Source organism: Vipera berus, assembly GCF_964194415.1.
Source record: "Vipera berus genome assembly, chromosome: 7".
In the NCBI taxonomy this organism is placed as follows: domain Eukaryota; kingdom Metazoa; phylum Chordata; class Lepidosauria; order Squamata; family Viperidae; genus Vipera; species Vipera berus.
This window is the reverse complement of record NC_138209.1, coordinates 19,694,637-19,714,066: the sequence shown is the minus strand read 5'-3', so window position 1 is coordinate 19,714,066 and position 19,430 is coordinate 19,694,637. Positions and strand designations below refer to the sequence as shown.

At 36.6% G+C, this 19,430-nt stretch overlaps 1 protein-coding gene across 1 annotated transcript in view; it reads right to left on the bottom strand.

Moving 5' to 3' along the window:
- Positions 1-4,113: 4,113 nt before the first annotated feature.
- MTTP (microsomal triglyceride transfer protein) overlaps positions 4,114-19,430 on the bottom strand; it is a gene marked incomplete at both ends in the record, with an annotated part of 38,652 nt that continues 23,335 nt past the window's right edge. Inside the window, 10 exons of the mRNA XM_081332229.1 lie at positions 4,114-4,282; positions 6,671-6,841; positions 7,831-7,955; positions 10,035-10,262; positions 11,164-11,285; positions 11,381-11,478; positions 13,198-13,409; positions 15,199-15,411; positions 17,712-17,819; positions 19,000-19,168. Of these exons, the coding sequence (XP_081188355.1) occupies positions 4,114-4,282; positions 6,671-6,841; positions 7,831-7,955; positions 10,035-10,262; positions 11,164-11,285; positions 11,381-11,478; positions 13,198-13,409; positions 15,199-15,411; positions 17,712-17,819; positions 19,000-19,168 (1,615 nt within the window). The remainder of the gene's footprint in view (positions 4,283-6,670; positions 6,842-7,830; positions 7,956-10,034; positions 10,263-11,163; positions 11,286-11,380; positions 11,479-13,197; positions 13,410-15,198; positions 15,412-17,711; positions 17,820-18,999; positions 19,169-19,430) is intronic.

The window sequence follows — 19,430 nt, the reverse complement described above, 5'->3', positions numbered from 1 at the left end:
TTGATGCCTCTAAAAGCACAATAATTAAATGATCAATCAAAAGATAATATGTTGCTTAAACAACCAATAAAAAGTTTATACATAATACTATTGCTCTATCTTCTATGGACCTCATCATCATAAGAACTCTATAATATTATGCTATATTAGTGAACTTTGTCACTGTATGGAGATCAAACCCCTCTCACTGATCAAAGTCCAGTGCTATTTTAAAAAAAATAATCTGAAATCTTGTGGTCAACATATATAGAAAATATAAATAATGTAAATTAAATCACACTTACTAAATAAGGGCTTCAATATTTGGTGTGGATCACATATATATTTATTATTATTTCATAGTAGCAATAAAAACAATTTAGTCACTTCTTGGCCAGTGGAGTGTTTGATAATTAAGTGGGAACAAATTATCTAAGTTTGCTAAGAATACATACTACGTTTTCCTAATACATAGTTAGGAACTTGTGAGAAATTTGTTTTCAAAAAGATAAGTTGTAAGATGAATCTTACAACTTTAACTAAATCCACCAGATGTATATATAAACAGAGTGTAGATCTGCTTCTATTAGTACAATATTCTTTACTTATTGTTTACAAAACAGGTAAACACAGCATCTGCAGAGAAGAGGCTATATACAGTACACTTAAGAATGTTTTTATAGAATCTTTCCAGTAACTACAACACTGATCATAAGGTTTTAATGGCTAAAATGGAACAGACCTAGTAGGAAGAAAAGGTCAGATACTCTGGTAAGATATGCCAACAGGCAAGCAAGAACACTCAGCAGAACAGAAATGCTTAATAGTGGTTATGATTATGCCTTATTAACTATGCTGCTACATTTGTGGAAGGCCACTTCCCATGCCCTCAGCATCAACTTACACTGACCTTCTCACAGAACAGGGATTTAAGGTACAGTAGGAGGAAGCAACATATGATCTACAACCTGTCCATAGCACTGAAACATTGTTTTCTGAGCACCTGAACTCTGAGATCAAAATCTTGCAGTTTCCAACTGAAACTGGCATAGTTCTTTGTATAGGTGTGAAACAGACTAAAATTACTTCTTACAGTTTAAGACTCTTATTATGTGGTAAAGTCTACAATATCAAAAATACTACCCTTTCTCCCCTCTTAAAAATCTAAACCTAGTGATTTACATGATGCTGTCTGCTCGTTGCAGTCTTGTCAAAATCTCTCCTTTGCTACCTATGAAAGTTTGATTGCACCTGTTATAATGGGCAATTTAGTGTTTACAGGTTGGATTTGCTCAGCATGCTAATTTAGACTAAAAAAGGGTGACATTTTTAGGTCTACATGTTATAAGAAACTCAGCAGTAACTTAATATGTTGTATGAGCTGGACCTTCATATGAAGCCATAATATGATTTAATTTAGTTTTTTTGTTAATCTAGATCTAGAACATAGCTTGTTGTATGAACTCAGTTACCAAACTCCAAAACCATTCAAGATTTTGGCAGAAAAACAGTAACAGTGCTGGATCACAGATTTTTTTAGTTACAATCAAACCAAAATTGTAAAACAGAAAATCTGCACTAAGACAATATATATATACTGAACAGTCTCAGATGAGAGGAAACTGCTTTGTTAGTGGGATTAAGTCATCTTTGAAACTTCCTGAATGCACTCCTCAGTTCAGAGATTTTATTTACTCATTTCATTATCAGTTTTGAAATGAGAATTTGAGGGCAATTCCACATGTTACTTTTATTAGCAAATGGGTGGGGGAAGGAAGCCACAATAATTTTCCATTACATAGATGGATTAATTTAAAACCAATTATATTTTTTACTTCTCAAACTAGGGAAGGGACATTTTCCAGTCAAGTCAGAAAATTACAGATTTTTACATAATACAGTGATATAGGCATCAATTTCCAACCTAGCATATGGAAAAGATTACTATAAAGCCATAATAAATTGAGAAAGAGGGAAAAAAATCTGTTTTTGATCTCTGATCTGATTTCTGTTCCAGTTTTGTGATGAATGAACATCACATTGATACTTGCAGCATATAAAATCTTGACAAAGCACCATCTTGGACTCTGTTTGTTTACATGGGAGTCAGGTTTTGAAAGAGGGAGGAAAATTAATGTTCTCAACTCTACTGTCTTCCTGCCCTCTTTTCAAATAGATCTAACGTATGCATGTAAAAGTAAAAATAAAGATAAATTATGAACACGAGTTAACTTAAATCTTAGGCTTCAATCTTAAATTCACTTGCTGAGCAAGATTAGCTTAATGCTTCTGAAAAGTTATACACAATAATTATTGTTTAATAGGTAAATACTATCTAAAACCCATTCTAGTAAAAAAAACACCCATCTGCTGAATTCATCAAGGTGAATGACTTTCCTAGAAACATATCTACACATTGTATTAAGACTTGCAAAAAGAACCCGTCTTGGTTGGATTGTGCTAATAATTCTTTTAAGCATATATATATATATATATATATATATATATATATATATATATATATATATATATATATATATATATATATATATATATATATATATATATATATATATATATATATATATATATATATATATATATATATATATATATATATATATATATATATATATATATATATACATATATATATATATATATATATATATATATATATATATACATATATATATATACAAATATATATATATATATATACATACATATATATATATACATACATACATATATATATATATATATATATATATATATATATATATATATATATGTGCTAATAATTCTTTTAAGTATATATATATATATGTGTGTGTGTGTGTGTGTGTGTGTGTGTGTGTGTGTGTATGTATCTATATAGAAGCCACCAGCCTGATGATGACGGATGGGATTCCGTCGAAACGTCGCCCCTACACCTTTAGTTCTACGCGGGAAAATATATATATATATATATATATATATATATATATATATATATATATATATATATATATATATATATATATATATATATATATATATATATATATATATATATATATATATATATATATATATATATATATATATTCCATTAAAGTTATGACGAGAAGAGCAACCTAAATATATTTTAAATAGCATTTGTTTTATTGAGTAATTTACAAGAATTCCCATAATGAACATGGATTTTGTATGGTTTAAGAAACAATATGTATTTGCTGTGTTTTGACTTGTAACACCAAATGATATTAATCCTTAAAGAAAATAAATATGAGAAAAGGAAGCTTCTGACTGGAATTATCGCAGCTTTTTCTTTTGTGTTTCAAACTTCAGTTTTTTTCTCATTGTAAAAATCTGTTAACATTTTCTCAGTTTCTGTTATGAAAGTTGATAAAGTTATTTTTGAAATTTGCATTTTAATTTGCATGTATTTACAATGAAATGCAGTGCACATTTCTCCAGGCATATTTCTTTGCAATCTTGCCTAAGATGCATAATGTTCTCAAGCAACTTTCCCTGGCGCGGAAAACTAGAACAGTTTGTAGCCAAGAATTATACAAGCTCCTCCATGAACCCTACTGTGATTCTAAGGGAAAATACACCAGGAGTTCTAAAATTACTGCTGTTATGTCACTGAAATGGCTGTTGAAATCGCTGTAAGGTGCAGAGAGGTACAAATACCTTATTTGTATTTTTTTCTGTCCAAGGCTAACAATTTTGAATGGGGTGTAGGGAGTGAATTTAAATTACAGAAGACAATGAAGAACTGATTAGAACTTCAGCTCCATCAAGTATCTCACCCCCAGGTTATTTTTCCTCTTAAACAGCAGAAAATGTTCTTAAGAGATCCAGCAGAATTATTTCCTATCACATCTAATGGTCTTCAATGAACACCTGGATTTGAAATAAGTTGTTTTCCTAGCATGTTACAAACAAAACCCAAAATAAATCTTTTAAATATATGTAAATATGTAAACACAGTGCACAAGACGAAATCCTGGGTCTCTTAAAAGTTCAATACAACAAAGTTCTCACAGACTTGTAAATTATAGGCTTAGGCCCTAAACAAAGGTAGCAGAATGTGAAGCCGGAATCAGCTAGGTTTTTAGTGAAATGCAAGATCAGGTGCCTATTTCAAAACCAAGATTCAGAATAATCAGCTTGGTCACTGAAAACTTCCCTGCACATGTGAGAGTTTTCTTGGTGAAGGGGATATTCAGAACCTGCCAGCAAGCTCACTTTTCTTTTCCGAGAGACATATGGCTTTCCAGAAGGAAGACTTTCATATTTCGTTAGGTATTGCCTGCAAAAAAATAAAATAAAATAGCGATATGATTATACTGTATTACTAGAGGGACAGCATGTTTTAATCCTAGGAATAATTCTTAATGACACACACAGTTGCAAGGGATTGTGTTTTCAGTTTTCCTTATCCATAATCTTCCAGACCCCTTCACGGATTACTGCCTTGTCGTGGCGAAGGGGCTTGCGTAATTCAATGAAGCTATGAGCTATGCCGTGCAGGGCCACCCAAGACAGAAAGGTCATAGCAGAGAGTTCTGACAAAACGTGATCCACTGGAGAAGGCAATGGCAACCCACTCCAGTATCTTTGCCATGAAAACCCTATGGACAATCTTCCAGAGCAAAACTGAATTAAAATGAATGCAATACACTTTTTATGGCTTTGAGAATCATAGATCATTGATATACAAATTTGACATCAACGTATTTTTCCTTGAACACAATGTCAGATGCTGTTCTGAGACAATTTTGGGAAAACTTGATTACTGAGAATTTCTTTGCATAGATCAGAGGTCTTCAAACTTGGCCCTTTTATGACTTGTGGCTGAGGAATTCTACGAGTTGAAGTCCACAAGTCATAAAAGGGCCAAGTTTGAAGACCCCTGGCATAGATCAAGGAATAGGAGCAGTATTACTGGTGAAGATGAGATGTTTAAAAATAATCTATGCTTGCATTCAAGCGATTGTATATCTACAGTGGTATCTTTCAGACCTTCCATATGAACGCATGAAGGCTGGAGAGTGTTATGTACATTTTGACTGCTACCTCAGAGGAATGCAGCCTCTAACTAAAAAAATACTCAAAACCTTTCCTCAACAACAGAGAGCGGCAGAATGGTTCCTACAGAAGGCAAGTATTGTTTAATCTCATAAGATTACGATAATCTTCTGTGAGAACTATGAAATCTCTTCTATGGAGAAAATTCTCTTTATAAAATCTCAGATACCTCTCAAAATAAGTGCATAAACATGTGAGATCATGAAATTTAGTGTCCTTTTGGAAGTAGTCTTTAAGGATGCTTAGACCATTACAATGGCCGCCGAATAATTTGCTGATCACTGCTCTGCAGATACAGAAGCTTCTCATTTAATGGCCACTTGTACAGTAACAGTTCAAATTTGCAATGGTGCTTATGACTAGCCCTCGTAGTTCTGGCCATCGCAGAATCTCCAGATATACATGATTAGCATTGTGGCCTTTGTCAGCTTCCAATAAGCAAAGCCAACGGGGAAACCATTCAGTTCTCCTGAAATTAATTCCTTAAGTAGAATTAACCCCTATTTCCTTTTTTACTTCCTTAGAAATTAAATTTTACCATTAGCTTCTGCCAGAAAATGGATGGTTCTAGTATAGCCTGCAGTATTCATCTTCTTGATATGTATGTCACACATCTTTGAAATTCAATTGCTCTTTAGCATCATATACTACATTGATAGCATTTAAGTAAATATATAGTATGCTATATCCATTTATATAAAGTTCCAGTTCTTTGTTTATTTATTTATGATATTTAAGAACTGCCCATCTTTCCTTAGAGAGGGACTCTGGGTGGCGTACAATAAAAAAATCACTGAAGTATTCTGTGGAAAAGGCCACAGGAAAAGTAGCTCAAATGATCTGGATCTATAGGAAGGAGTTAATGTGTTGTGGGAATTATAAAAAAGAAAATATTTGATTCAGTCAACTAATTCCAGGGTACTCAATTTTAGTCTTAAATACATTCCATTAAATACATTAAACTAATTTCCTCAGCCAGTGTGTCTTTTCCACGAAACTGATGATCTAGATTATCTCATCTATACCTGTTAGAGATAAAAAATCTCTCTAGGCCAGGGGTGTCAAACTTGCAACATCACGTGACATATCGCAACGTATCACAACTTTTTTGCCATTGCCGGCAATGGAGTGGGCACGGTTTCGCTATGATGCATCCGGCCCGTGGGCTGGCAGTTTGACACCCCTGCTCTAGACTATATCTCTAGGTATTTCCAGAAGTCACACCCAGGGTGGTGGTGAACACTGGTGAAAAGTAGAGGTCTTTCCCTAAACCTGTCTATCATGACAGCAATCTTGATCATACCATGTTTGCTTTTCCCCTCTTGGAGAAAAGAAATTGCAACCTCCTTTGCAAGGCTGAAGGGGTTGTAAAAATCCCTGTGAGAATATGGTGATAAATTGGGACCAGGATTGGTAATGAGATTAGGGCAATCAAAAATTGCTTATTAGGGACTAATTTAAGGGCCATCCAACCTCCTATAAAAATTGCACATAATACTACTATAATTTCTTATTTACTTAACACATAATGATCTTCTCCAGAATCAGATAGTAGAAAGCTGTATTAAAATGCTAGGCAGATCAATAAACATTTCTAGTTGCTTCCTACCTAAATGGACTTTCAGTTTTATCCATCTGCACGCAGACTAAAAATGGGTATTGTGAAAATTTCACTGTGGTGACAAAATCCAACGTTGCTTCAACTTCAGAAGTGGTTTCCAAGCCAGCCTTCACAAACATAGCATCAACCACAAAGTTACCAATTATAGCCCCAGCTCCCCTGAAACAAAAAAGGAGTGGGGAAAAAACAAGTTGTCAAAAATTGAATGATATTATATTGAAATATTATCTCCTCCAACTGATAACTTTTAGACAAACTGTTCTGTATTCTCATTTCACGTTGGCTTCCTCTATATTACTGACTGCTCCTAGCAGTCAAACATTGATGTTGCTAAGGATAGGAGGAGAAAAAGAAAAGTGGCTATACAGTTCAAACGATAATTCCTGATGTTACAGGAATTCAAACCTCGGACAGGACAGGAATAATAAATCTGATTCCCTACATTTTGCGGAATGACAAATTGCAACATTCCCTCGCCCTAGCCCTCTGGTTGTGATCACTAAATATAGTAATCTGACAACTGGAAAAAAATGAAGTTCTCAGGTATTGTTCCACAAATTATTTTACTCAAAGCTGATAAAAGCGATACACAAGTTTTACTCAACACCTGATAAAGGCAATACACAAGCTTTGCTCAACACCTGATAAAGACAATACACAGGCTTTGAGCTACCAAGGGTATAAGTAACAGTTTTTACTATTCTGTGGTTCAACTGATCCATGGAGGGCAAATGATGAAATATTGCCATACAAACCATATAAACATCAGTTGCGAGTTGACAGTCAAATGGAGGAAAGTTTCATTTCACCTTCACATGACTATCAGCTTGCCATTGATGCTGGGATGCAAGTATGCAATGCAAGGTTTGTGTCAGGTTGCTGCAATACACATTTCATGTTTTCACTATTGCAGTTTGTACCAGATGTTTCAGCTATGGTTTTCAGAATCATATAGAAAAAGAATCCTCTGCAGAAATAGTAAAGCTACATTTTCTCTCTTTTCTACATGTTTTCATACAAGTACTCTTTCAACTAAGGATCTAAATTTTTAAAATGTTTAAAAATTTTATACACTAACTATATTTAAAATCCCTCATGTTGTTGATGAAATTTAATATCTCCTTCAAGAACTAAATTAGATGTCTCACCGATTTTTAACTTTTGTTTTGGATTCTCTGTACCAAAGGCTGAACTCCATTCCTCCTGATACATCAATAGTCATACCTCCCTTATATTCAGCATTGCAAATCAGCCCAGATTGCAGCTGGATAGCCTAAGAACAAAAAAAAGAACACAAGATCAAGTGAAGTACTAATACCACTTTACAATGCTTTGGTAAGGCCACACCTGGAATACTGCATCCAGTTTTGGTCACCATGATGTAAAAAAGATGTCGAGACTCTAGAAAGGGTACAGAGAAGAGCAACCAAGATGATTAGGGGGCTGGAGGCGAAAACATATAGGGAACGGTTGCTGGAATTGGGTATGTGTAGTTTAATGAAGAGAAGGGTGAGGGGTGACATGATAGCAGTGTTCCAATATCTCAGGGGCTGCCACAAAGAAGAGGGAGCCAGGCTGTTCTCCAGAGCACCTGAGAGCAGGACAAGAAGCAATGGATGGAAACTAGTCAAGGAGAGAAGCAACCTACAACTAAGGAGAAACTTCCTGACAGTTAGAACAATTAACCAGTGGAACAACCTGCCTCCAGAGGTGGTGAATGCTCCAACACTGGAGGTTTTTAAGAAGAGACTGGACAGCCATTTGCCTGAAATGGTATAAGGTTTCCTGCCTGAGCAGGGGGTTGGACTAGATGACGTCCAAGGTCCCTTCCAACTTTATATTATTATTATTATTATTATTATTATTATTATTATTATTATTATTATTATTATTATTATTATTATTATTACATATAATATTTCTTGCTTAACTAATATATGTTCAGATTAGTAATGTTAGGAGGACACAAATACTTTCTGTTTCTACTTCTCAGTTCCCCTTTTTGAGTTTTCCCTTTGGTGTAAAGAAAAATCTCTCCATTCCATGCAAATGAGCTACTCAACCAGCTGAGAACAGAAAGTGTAGAGCAGCTACCCAGAGAGACATTTCAAAGTAATGCAGAGAAGAGCAACAAAGATGATCAGGAGACTGGAGGTTAAAACATAAAGAACAGCTGCTGGAATTGGGTATTTCTAGTTTAATGAAGAGAAGGACTAGCGGTAATATGATAGCAGTGTTCCAATATCTCAGGGGTTGCCACAAAGAGGAGGGAATCAAGCTATTCTCCAAAGCACCTAAAGGTAGGACAAGAAGCAATGGATGGAAACTAACCAAAGAGAGAAGTAACTTAGAACTAAGGAGAAATTTCCTGACAGTTAGGACAATTAATCAGTTGAACAATTTGCCTCCAGAAGTTGTGAAAGCTCCAACACTGGAAGTTTTAAAGAAGAGATTGAACAGCCATTTGTCTGAAATGATATAGGGTTTCCTGCCTGAGCAAGGGGTTGGACTAGAAGACCTCCAAGGTCCCTTCCAACTCTTTTATTTTATTCTATTATAAAGTACATTTTAATAACAAAAACTGTTCCTGAGACAGTTGTTTCATATTGCACAGAAACTAAACATTTGTCCCCTCAGCACTTTTCATGCAAGTTTCTTATTTTTGGTCTTGACCAAGTGGTTCTTGAAGTGTCTTCAGGAGGTCCACTAAGTCAAATAAATATTTTAAATAATAAATATTTTAAAATTTCACAGATTTAATTTGTAATGCAGTAAATATCAGTAGATATCATCCACATAAGCCAAATCTCTTTAGGATTCTTGATCATTTTTGGTATAATGGTATAATAAATCTGTTGAATAAAGGGACAAATGGTTTCCCATATAATTCACTGAGAGACATAGCTTTATAGCTAAAGTAGCTTCCTGCCAAGACTAGTCCTCCCAGCTATCAAAAACGTACAACTGGATTGGGAATCCATTGCACAGAGTCCATTTGGGAACACTTAAAACAGAAAGCAATTCAGGGTCACAGCAAGTCTTTTCAGTTGCATGCTAACATTTTAAGGTTCACATGGCTTAGAAATCATATTAAATATGTTTGTGGTCTTCCTAGAATACATAAAACAAAGTATGATGCAGCTCTCGTAGGTGCTTATTTATTCAGAAGTGTGTCCTGCTGGGCTCAAAATAATTTACTCTCCAGAAATTCTGTGGAAGGATTCAGCTGGTGCATAGTTATTCAGAATTCCTCCTGTTTTCAACCCACTTAAGCAATATAAGTATATCCAAGAAATACACTGAAATACCCAAGAATATTAAGTTTTCAGTATATACATTCCACAGTACATACCTGTGAGAAATCCAACAGAAGGATGAGCCCTTTCACTACATTCATGGGGTCTCCAGTGGCTGAGAACATTTTAGACATTAAATCACTATATCCTTGGAAAAAAGTAACTGGCCGCAGTTGAACATCAAGCATGATTGCTGACAAACCAGCAAAGGATTCAAGATTTTCTTCACCTTCATCTGCAGATGCAGCTATAATAGATTCCAGACCTTGAGCTTCAATTATCACCTAAAAGGAAGCAACAACACATAGCACACGGGAAAAGGAATATGTGTATGCAACATTTTGTTCTAGGTTCATCAAGATTATTATATTATTCATATCTTACCTATACCTTCTTACAACTGAGAAGCAGCACAAGACTCTTCTAGATAACTGCTACATTGAAAAGGAAAGGAGACATGACAACTGCCATCAAAGGGCAAGACTAAGGGAAAAAAATAGGTGGAAGCTACAGAAAGGCATATTTTGACCAATGTAGAGAAATCTTATGGAAGTTCTTGTTTGACAAGGAACATGACTTTCTTAGCTGTCCCATAAATCCATTGGAGGGATTTATGCAGATTGCTTTAGTCATGCATCAAGTATTACAGAGTCTTTAATGAGAAGGGTTGGGAATAAATGATTTCTAGATCCTATGATTTTATCAGAGTTTGATAGGCATAGTTGAGCATTCAGGGTAATAAAAACTGCAACTATTTCTCATAATTACGAATGAAACAGAAACATTTTTTTCATCTGGCCAATTAACAGTATTTTAAATTTAAAAGGTAGGGAATACAAAATGATGAGAGTTGCTGTTACAATAAACTCTAAACTATGCCATCAAAGGCAGCTTAGAAGATCAGGTTCAATCTGAGACATCACCACTCAAACATCTGGATGATGAGCAGGACCTTTACCATCATAATGAATTAAGAGGACAATAGTAAGCTGTTCATCTTCCAAATTGCTTTCATAACTACAAGAGAGAAATTATGCTTGTGCGTGCATAAGGTTTAAAACAATTGGTCCTAAACAATAGTTTGACCTGATTTAAGACAGTTTTCTATGATCAAGTTGTACATGACTCAAGCTGCAGGTTAGGCTCTTTTCTGATGTTTTTATTTTAATAATGCATGAGACATACCTGGCTGGCATGAAGTTGAGCAAATTTATTGAAAATAAAGATATTCATGTTGCTTCTTCTTAAGATGCCCGAACCAGAATACAGTATATCAAGGCCATATGTAGATGATAGAAATTGGTCACCTTAATTAAACACAGTTATATGTTGTAGTTACAATTTTGGCAAAACAATCAAGAAATGCAAATATAATCTAACGTTCATTTTGATCATCACATACGTGTTAGGTAACCAGAGAAAGCTGAAGATGAACCCATTTTTGAAAATCGGTCATAATTATGAATCCATATGTCCTTCAGAACTTTACGGATCATTTTGCTGAAAAACAAACATTTTATTTCTATTGGAGAAGAAAACATTTTCTTTCTACAATAAAATACCAAAATGATACATTTTAATAATAGCACTTCATACAGAATGATTTGACCTGAAATCCATACTAAGAACCTTCCTTGGAGATGATACTAATTTATTTAAGAAATTAATCTGATTAAAAGGGTATGGTTATTTGCTAAAAGATACAGTAAAATAATCTGTCTTACAAACATCATTATGATACCAATTGCTGGTTCAAATTCTGTAGTTCAGGCTATATGAGAATTGTTCTTACATTGAGTAATTCTTCTGTAGTGTAAATCTGTTTTCCCTATTACCATAAATGACTTATAGCCTGTGTTCACAATAAAACACAAACTTGCCAACCACATTTAGCTTAATGTATTGTCAAGTGTAGGGACGTGGTGGCTCAGTGGGTTAGGAGGCTGAGCTTGTCGATCAGATGGTCGGCAGTTTGGCGGGTTGAATCCCGAGTGCCGCATAACAGAGTGAGCGCCTGTTACTCATCCCAGCTTCTGCCAACCTAGCAGTTCGAAAGCACGTAAAAATGCAAATGGAAAAATAGGGACCACTACGGTGGGAAGGTAACAGCGTTCCATGCGCCTTTGGCGTCTAGTAATGCCGGCCACATGACCACGGAGACGTCTTCGGACAAGCGCTGGCTCTTCGGCTTTGAAAGGGAGATGAGCACCGGCCCCTAGAGTTGGAAACGACTAGCATGCATGTGCTGGGGGAACCTTTACCTTTACCTTTTTTATTGTCAAGTGTATCCTATTTTGTTACTATCATGTAAACCCCCAAAACTGGTTATTTTTTTAAACCTAGCATAGTAAGCATACTGTGCTAACAGTCATTCTATCAGAGAACTGAGTTAGCATTTTGCTAGCCTTAATGTGGATGTGGATTTAAAAAATGTTTCTGATGAGTTAAGCTGTCTTAACCTTTGGACTGTCATATTTCTCCCACTCCTACTACTACTACACCATCATCATCAAAATAATTTTTAAAACGTTAAATCATTCCAAGATCAGGATCTCTTGCTTAAGCAGGGGATTGGACTAGAACAGTGATGGCGAACCTTTTAGACACTGAGTGCCCACACTGCAGCCCAAAACCCACTTATACATCATTGGGTGCCTGGTGGGCATGGCCCATTGGGTGGGTGTGGCCCATTGGGTAGGCGTGGCCCATTGGGTGGGCATGGCTGTGGTGGTAACGGCAGACTGGGTGGGACTAAAAAGTTCAATCAATCAATTCCAACTTTGCGAGATCTTTTTTCCCCCGCGAGAAGTTGAAATTGATTGATTGAACCTTTTTTTTTTACACACGGTGGCGGAGGCCTAAAGCGAAAAGGTTTTATAAAAGCCAGCTGAAGGCCTAGGACTGGGGTGACGATGCGCGTGCCTACAGAAAGGGCTCTGCATGCCACTTGTGGCACGCGTGCCATAGGTTCGCCACCACGGGACTAGAAGACCTCCAAGGTCCTTTCCAACTCTGCTATTCCATTAAGAAAGGAACAGGAAATACATACAACTGCTAGCCAGTGAGGTTTTAAGCTTTCACTTTTTTAAAAAACAACAACAACAACAACTATGCTTTTTATCCCAATCTAAATGGGGTGGAGGTGGTGTACAAGAGTAATATTTGCGGAGCAGTTATATCGCGGCATAGCTACACAAATAACAGTGACACTTGATATACCTGGCAGGCATTTCAAAACGTAGCATGTCCTGGACGAGTGAAAGCATGTACTTATTCATCTCCAGTGGCAGCTCTCCAATGGAGAGGAGGAGGTTCTTAACTTCCATGAAGGAAGGATTGCTGCTGAAGATGATAGCAGCAGCTGTGGTTCGTACAGTCTTCTCATGAACCTTGTAATTCTGATGATAAATCCTGTTCATGGTTTTTTTCACCTGGCGGAGACATAATCTGGTCAATTCTACTGAACAGCTGATAGAAGACAGAAGTAATGAAAGAAAGTCTGTAACCAAATAAAGGACACCAGATAGGTTTTTAACTTCAGATGCTCTATCTCCGTGGTGGCGAACCTATGGCACACATGCCACAGGCGGCACGCAGAGCCCTCTCTGTGGGCACACGCTCCGTTGCCCCAGTCCTAGGCCTTCAGCTGGCTTTTATAACACCTTTTTGCTTTAGGCCTCCACCACCGTGTGCAAAAAAAAAAGTTCAATCAATTTCAACTTCTCAAGGGGAAAAAAAAGATCTCGCGAAGTTGGAATTGATTGATTGAACTTTTTAGTCCCACCTAGTCTGCCGTTATCACCGCAGCCACAGCCACCCAATTGGCCACGCCCACCCAATTGACCACACCCACCCAATTGACCACACCCACCCGGCACCCGACAATACATAAGTGGGTTTTGGGTTGCAATTTAGGCACTCGGTCTCTAAAAGTTTCGCCATCACTGCTATATATACTGGGATGGTACCAAAATTCAAATGATTGTGTCAGGATCAATAACTACCTAGGAATTTGAACTCCCATCCTCGGTTCTCTCAAACTGGTGAAAAAAATAGTAAATTTTGGTTAACATGTACCTTATTTGGTGGTGGTAGAAAATAACAGGATATTATAGTCATGCATCACACTTGAAAGCTGTGAGGTTAATTGCTAGACAACCTAGCAATACGAATCCCAAATTTCATTTCATTTTCACCTTTCTGCAAATTTGACGTCACCCTGGATCACATGTTCAGATTTCTTATGACAGATACATGGAAAGACCAAAGCATGGTTCTTCTCCCAAAATGTTAAATATATTTCTGTTCATACCAGAGCAATCAACTCACTTTTTTCTAACCTTAAAGATATAGTGGATAACAACTCCCACTATTTCTAGCTAATGGAATTTGTGGGTATATGGAATGTACAGAATTTAGAATGAGAGTTACTTCTCATAAAAGTGAGTTTAAAACCGTGAATACATAGTAACTACTCTTTTGTCACAAAAGAGGGAGGCATCCATATCTTTTCACAGAAAACGCAGAAATGGACAAGAATTTAAATTTGCCTATGTATACTGTAGGTTTTCATAATCCTCAATGGAATTTTTCTTCTTCTAATATTTATTTCACCTTTTACCTTTTGTTTAATAAATGTTACTTTCCTTCTGATAGAGAGAATTAACAGAGATTTTGATTCTTATTCTTTGAATAAAATGTTTCCATCAAGATTGCAAGCAGGAAAATCTGAAAGTAAGGAGGCTGTCCAAGCATTACCTTGCCTAGAGCTTTTCCCTGTTTGGATGTAGAAAATTTTAAAACAAGGGTTTGGCAATATGGGACTTGCAATAACTCCAGACAGTGTATATAAACTGCTCAAGTTATGTTAACATTACATTTTTAATTACAAGAATTTTTAAGTTATACATGAGATCATCAAAATTCCATAAAGTTTCATAGCTCAAGATTTCAACATTTTGAAGACTGGATGATCTAGCCAAATTTGGGGCAATTTTCTGGAAGGGCAGAATGACAGCTGTTGTTTAAAATAGTTGCTGATATAAAAATGTAAAGGTATAACTCAGCAGTCTCTTGGATTTTGCATGAGAACTCCATAATCTTTGTGGGTTCTTTGGTAAAATACACAGATGTATTTACAACTCCTTTCTCTAAATGGAGTCCCATCAGATAACAGGGAATAATACGATACTCCTAAAAAAACCCACTCTTTTTATTTACCTCAGTAGTTATGGATGAATGATCATATCTCTGTAAAGCAGTCACAGCAATGTTGCTGATCGGTCCTTCTCCTGACTCAGCAAATTTCAGCAGCACAGGGACAGCTTCTGGCAAAAGGGCATTTTTCAGTGCCAAAAGGAACATCTTCACATCATCGACTTTATCTGCTCTGTTCAAGCCTTGGAATATCAGTTTCTTGGCTTCCACAACAGCCTGGAAAGAATCAACCCCATTATATTAATAGTGCACCAAAGAGAATCTAGGGCAGGGGTAGGCAACCTTGGCTCTTTTATGACTCGTGGACTTCAACTCCCAGAATTCCTCAGGAATTCTGGGAGTTGAAGTCCACGAGTCATAAAAGAGCCAAGGTTGCCTACCCCCCCGATCTAGGGGAACCTGCTGTAGTAAAATGAGGAACAAATATATTTAAAAAAACTATGAATCAAGAACAGTATACTGGTAGTCTTCGACTTACAACCACCACTTACAACCACAGCTGTTGCTAAGCAAGGCAGTTTAAGTGAGTTTTGGCCCATTTTATGACCTTTCTTGCCACTATTCTTAGGTGAATCACTGCCCTTGTCAAGTTAGTAACACAGTTGTTAAGTGAATGTGGCTTCCCCATTTTGCTTGTCAGAAGGCGCAAAAGATGATCACGTGACCCTGGGCCAGTGGAATCCTCATAAATGTATACCAATTGCCAAGCATCTGAATTTTGATCACATGACCATGGGGAGACTGCACCAGTCTTAAGGGTGAAAAGAACTTTTATAAGTCACTTTTTTCAGTATTATTGTAACTTTGAATGGTCACTAAAGGAATAGTAGTAAGTCAAGGACAACCTATATTGCACTTCATTACAAGTCATCCATTGGGCTTTCTTCTTAGATTTGATGAATCTAATAAAGTATTTAAGGGACGCGGTGGCTCAGTGGGTTAGGACGCTGAGCTTGTCGATCAGAAGGTCGGCAGTTTGGCGGGTTGAATCCCGAGTGCCGCGTAGCAGAGTGAGCGCCTGTTACTCGTCCCAGCTTCTGCCAACCTAGCAGTTCGAAAGCACGTAAAAATGCAAGTAGAAAAATAGGGACCACTACGGTGGGAAGGTAACAGCGTTCCGAACAACATGCCGGCCACATGACCACGGAGACGTCCTCAGACAAGCGCTGGCTCTTTGGCTTTGAAACGGAGATGAGCACTGGCCCCTAGAGTTGGAAACGACTAGCACGCGTGTGCGGGGGAACCTTTACCTTTACCTTTATTTAATAAAGTATTTGACCATAATATTATGAATATGAAATTAATTATGATTTAAGCCTTTGGGCAAGAGATCACTGGAGAGCATTATATTGGTCTATTTTTCAGGGCATTATGGACAAACCTTTTTCCATCAAGGACTGAATTTCCTCAGGAGTCTTTGGCAAGGATTTACATAATGGGAAGATATAATGGTATGTGGAAATGCCATTAGGAGATAGTGGAAGAGCTTCGTCTTTTCCTTTTATTATCTAACAACCCCGTCTCTTTCCCAAGTCGCAAACAATGGGCAAAATCTCTTTGCAGAGGTTGAAGTGATCTTGTGCAGAGAGTTTTGGAAATTAGTCCAAGAGCCACATGTGGCTTGCAGATTGTCTATATTTAATTTGGGATGGGAGCAGGGGAGATGAAACAAGCATCTGTGAGTTATTTTAAGCGCAAAATACAATTGTGGCTGCTACGATGGGCCTTTTATATATAGCCCAGATAGCATACCATTGTACTCTGCAGTATATGGAAGTGACACGCTCTCTCACCCAGTGACCATGCTAGTCTTTCCTGGATAGATAACATCACAGCAGTAGCCAAGCAAAGAAAACAGAAAGCAGAAGGAGGCTGACACAAATAGAAGAGAATAAGGATGAGAAATAATAAGGGAGTGAGGAAAGCAAAATAAGAATTATTTGGAAGATTGCTCTTGAGGGGCATCAATGGAATAAAGGAAAGGGAAATTGTCAGAGGCACAGAGAAAGGAAGGATTGTTTTCAAGCAAACCTAATAATTGGAGTCAGTAATAGCCAGAGGAACGTAAATGAAATTTCACATTTGCATTAAGTGCATACAGGTAGTTCTCAACTTACATCAGTAATGGAACCTGCTCATTTTGGTTGTAAGTCGTGACAGTCATAAAATTTTATTATCTTCTTTTGTGGCAATCATTAAAAAAACAAACCAATGGTTTGCTATGGGCATATTTTTGCCAAAAAATTGGAAGTGAATGCTGGTGTTTAACAAAATTGTTTCAAAATAGTTGTGTTTGCAGGATGCCAAAAACAGCCATAAATGCAGCCTGATTGCCAAGCTCTTGAAGTTCAATCATGTGACCAGAGGAGGTTGTCCATCAGGACTTTGAATCTGGATTGTAAATAGCCTCCAGGTAGATCCATTGTAACTTCTAATGGTTGCTAAGTAACTGTGTAAATTGAGGACTATTGCATTATTTTGTCATAAACTCTTGTAGGAAACCAGAAAATACTTACAGGCAGTTTGCAGCCTCCCACATTGCACAGTTTTCTGATCAGTGCTCCAGCAATAATAATAACCGTTTCTCTGATTTCACTGCTACCAATTGGACTCTTGTATTTATTCTGTTGTATTAAAAAAAGGGAAATAGTGTTATTATTGACTCCTTAAATCTAACATTTAAAAATGTCTACAATCCCTTTGGATAATTTGGCACAAACCTTTTTTTTTTAAATTGAGCTTACACAAAGCTAGCATGACTTAATCCTACTGGTTTTCTCTAAGGCTTTAAAGACCTGGTTCTGTTGCCAAACCTGATGCTGGAGTACGTAGGTTGAGCCCATATGATGGTTGATTGAGCTGTTTGCTAGGATTTATCCAGGCTGCTATATTTTTTATTTATTGTTTTGTTATCTTTTTATCTTGTTTTGATTTCCTGGAAGCCACCAAGAGAAATATCTGAGATGGGCGGTCATACAAATTGAATAAATTGATAAAATAAATAAATCCTCTTGAGGAAATGTTCCAAGTCCTGTTTCATAACTGGAGGGAATAATGCTCCTTATTCAAGAAAGACCAGCCTACCTACCAATGTGCTGTGCTATAGACAATATTTTATAAAACAGCCAGTGATTTGGAAAAAATATTTCATGAAGAATTGGAGCACTTCTGCTGAATGGGAAAGGATAAATGATGGATTGTATTCATCTCATCAGGAGGAAATCTGCTGATGAGATCTGCTGCTCCATGGAGCATCTTTTGGCTGTCAATTTTAAAATGTTGTTTTTAATTAAGAGTCAGGAGAGAAAAAACAATCCGTATTGCAGTATGAAATGTGGGGGAATTTAAACTTACCTGTCCCAAACATAACTTGAATAAGCATCTCTTTCTCTCCACATTAAAATTAGCAGTAGAAGGAAGACAAATCCCATTAAATAGCACCCTCAAACATTTTTCTTAGTGCTAATTGCATACTAGGAGGAAGACGAATTTTAGTCACATTGTTATGTGCATTTTCTCTAATGGTACTGATCTTTTTGAATTCCAAACACACTTATTTATCCATATTCATAAGGTTTTTGTTTTTACTTTAATTATTACTTTTACCATGTTGCTAATGGTACTAAGTGCAACCCAAACCAAAGGGGGTGTCAAAAGCTAGTCCCATTTGATTCAAGGAAGCTCACTTCCAGGTGACTTCCAAAAGCTTATGTTCAGCTCTCCAGAAAAGAGTGTTTCTCAGAAAAAAATATTCTTAAAAACTGTGCTGTAGTCACATTTCATTGACTGCCATGGGTAACTTACAATTAAAGATCTGAGTAATATCTCATTGGGATGAGAAGTGAAACCAGAAGCATAGAGGAATCGTTCCTGAAGGAGAGATCCACTCTTGTTCTTGAAATCCAGAAAATCTAATATCGCATCCAGAGAGGCTGAAGTATGTGTGGATGCCACAGTATCAACTAGCTGGGGTCTGTATGGAGGCCAAACAGAGAAATAAAAAGTTAATAATTATTTATTTTAAAACACATTGCTGTTGCTGTGTCTTCCTGCATTTTTGATAACTGTATTGGATTACAGCTAGTCCTTGCTTAGTGACCAAAGTTATGATAGCACTGAATAAGGAGACTTGTGGCTGGTCCTTGAGGTTGTGCGTGCCTGTTGCAGCATCCCCACCATTATGTGATCACGATTGGCAACTATCTCATAATTATAATGGTTGCTGCATCCCACTG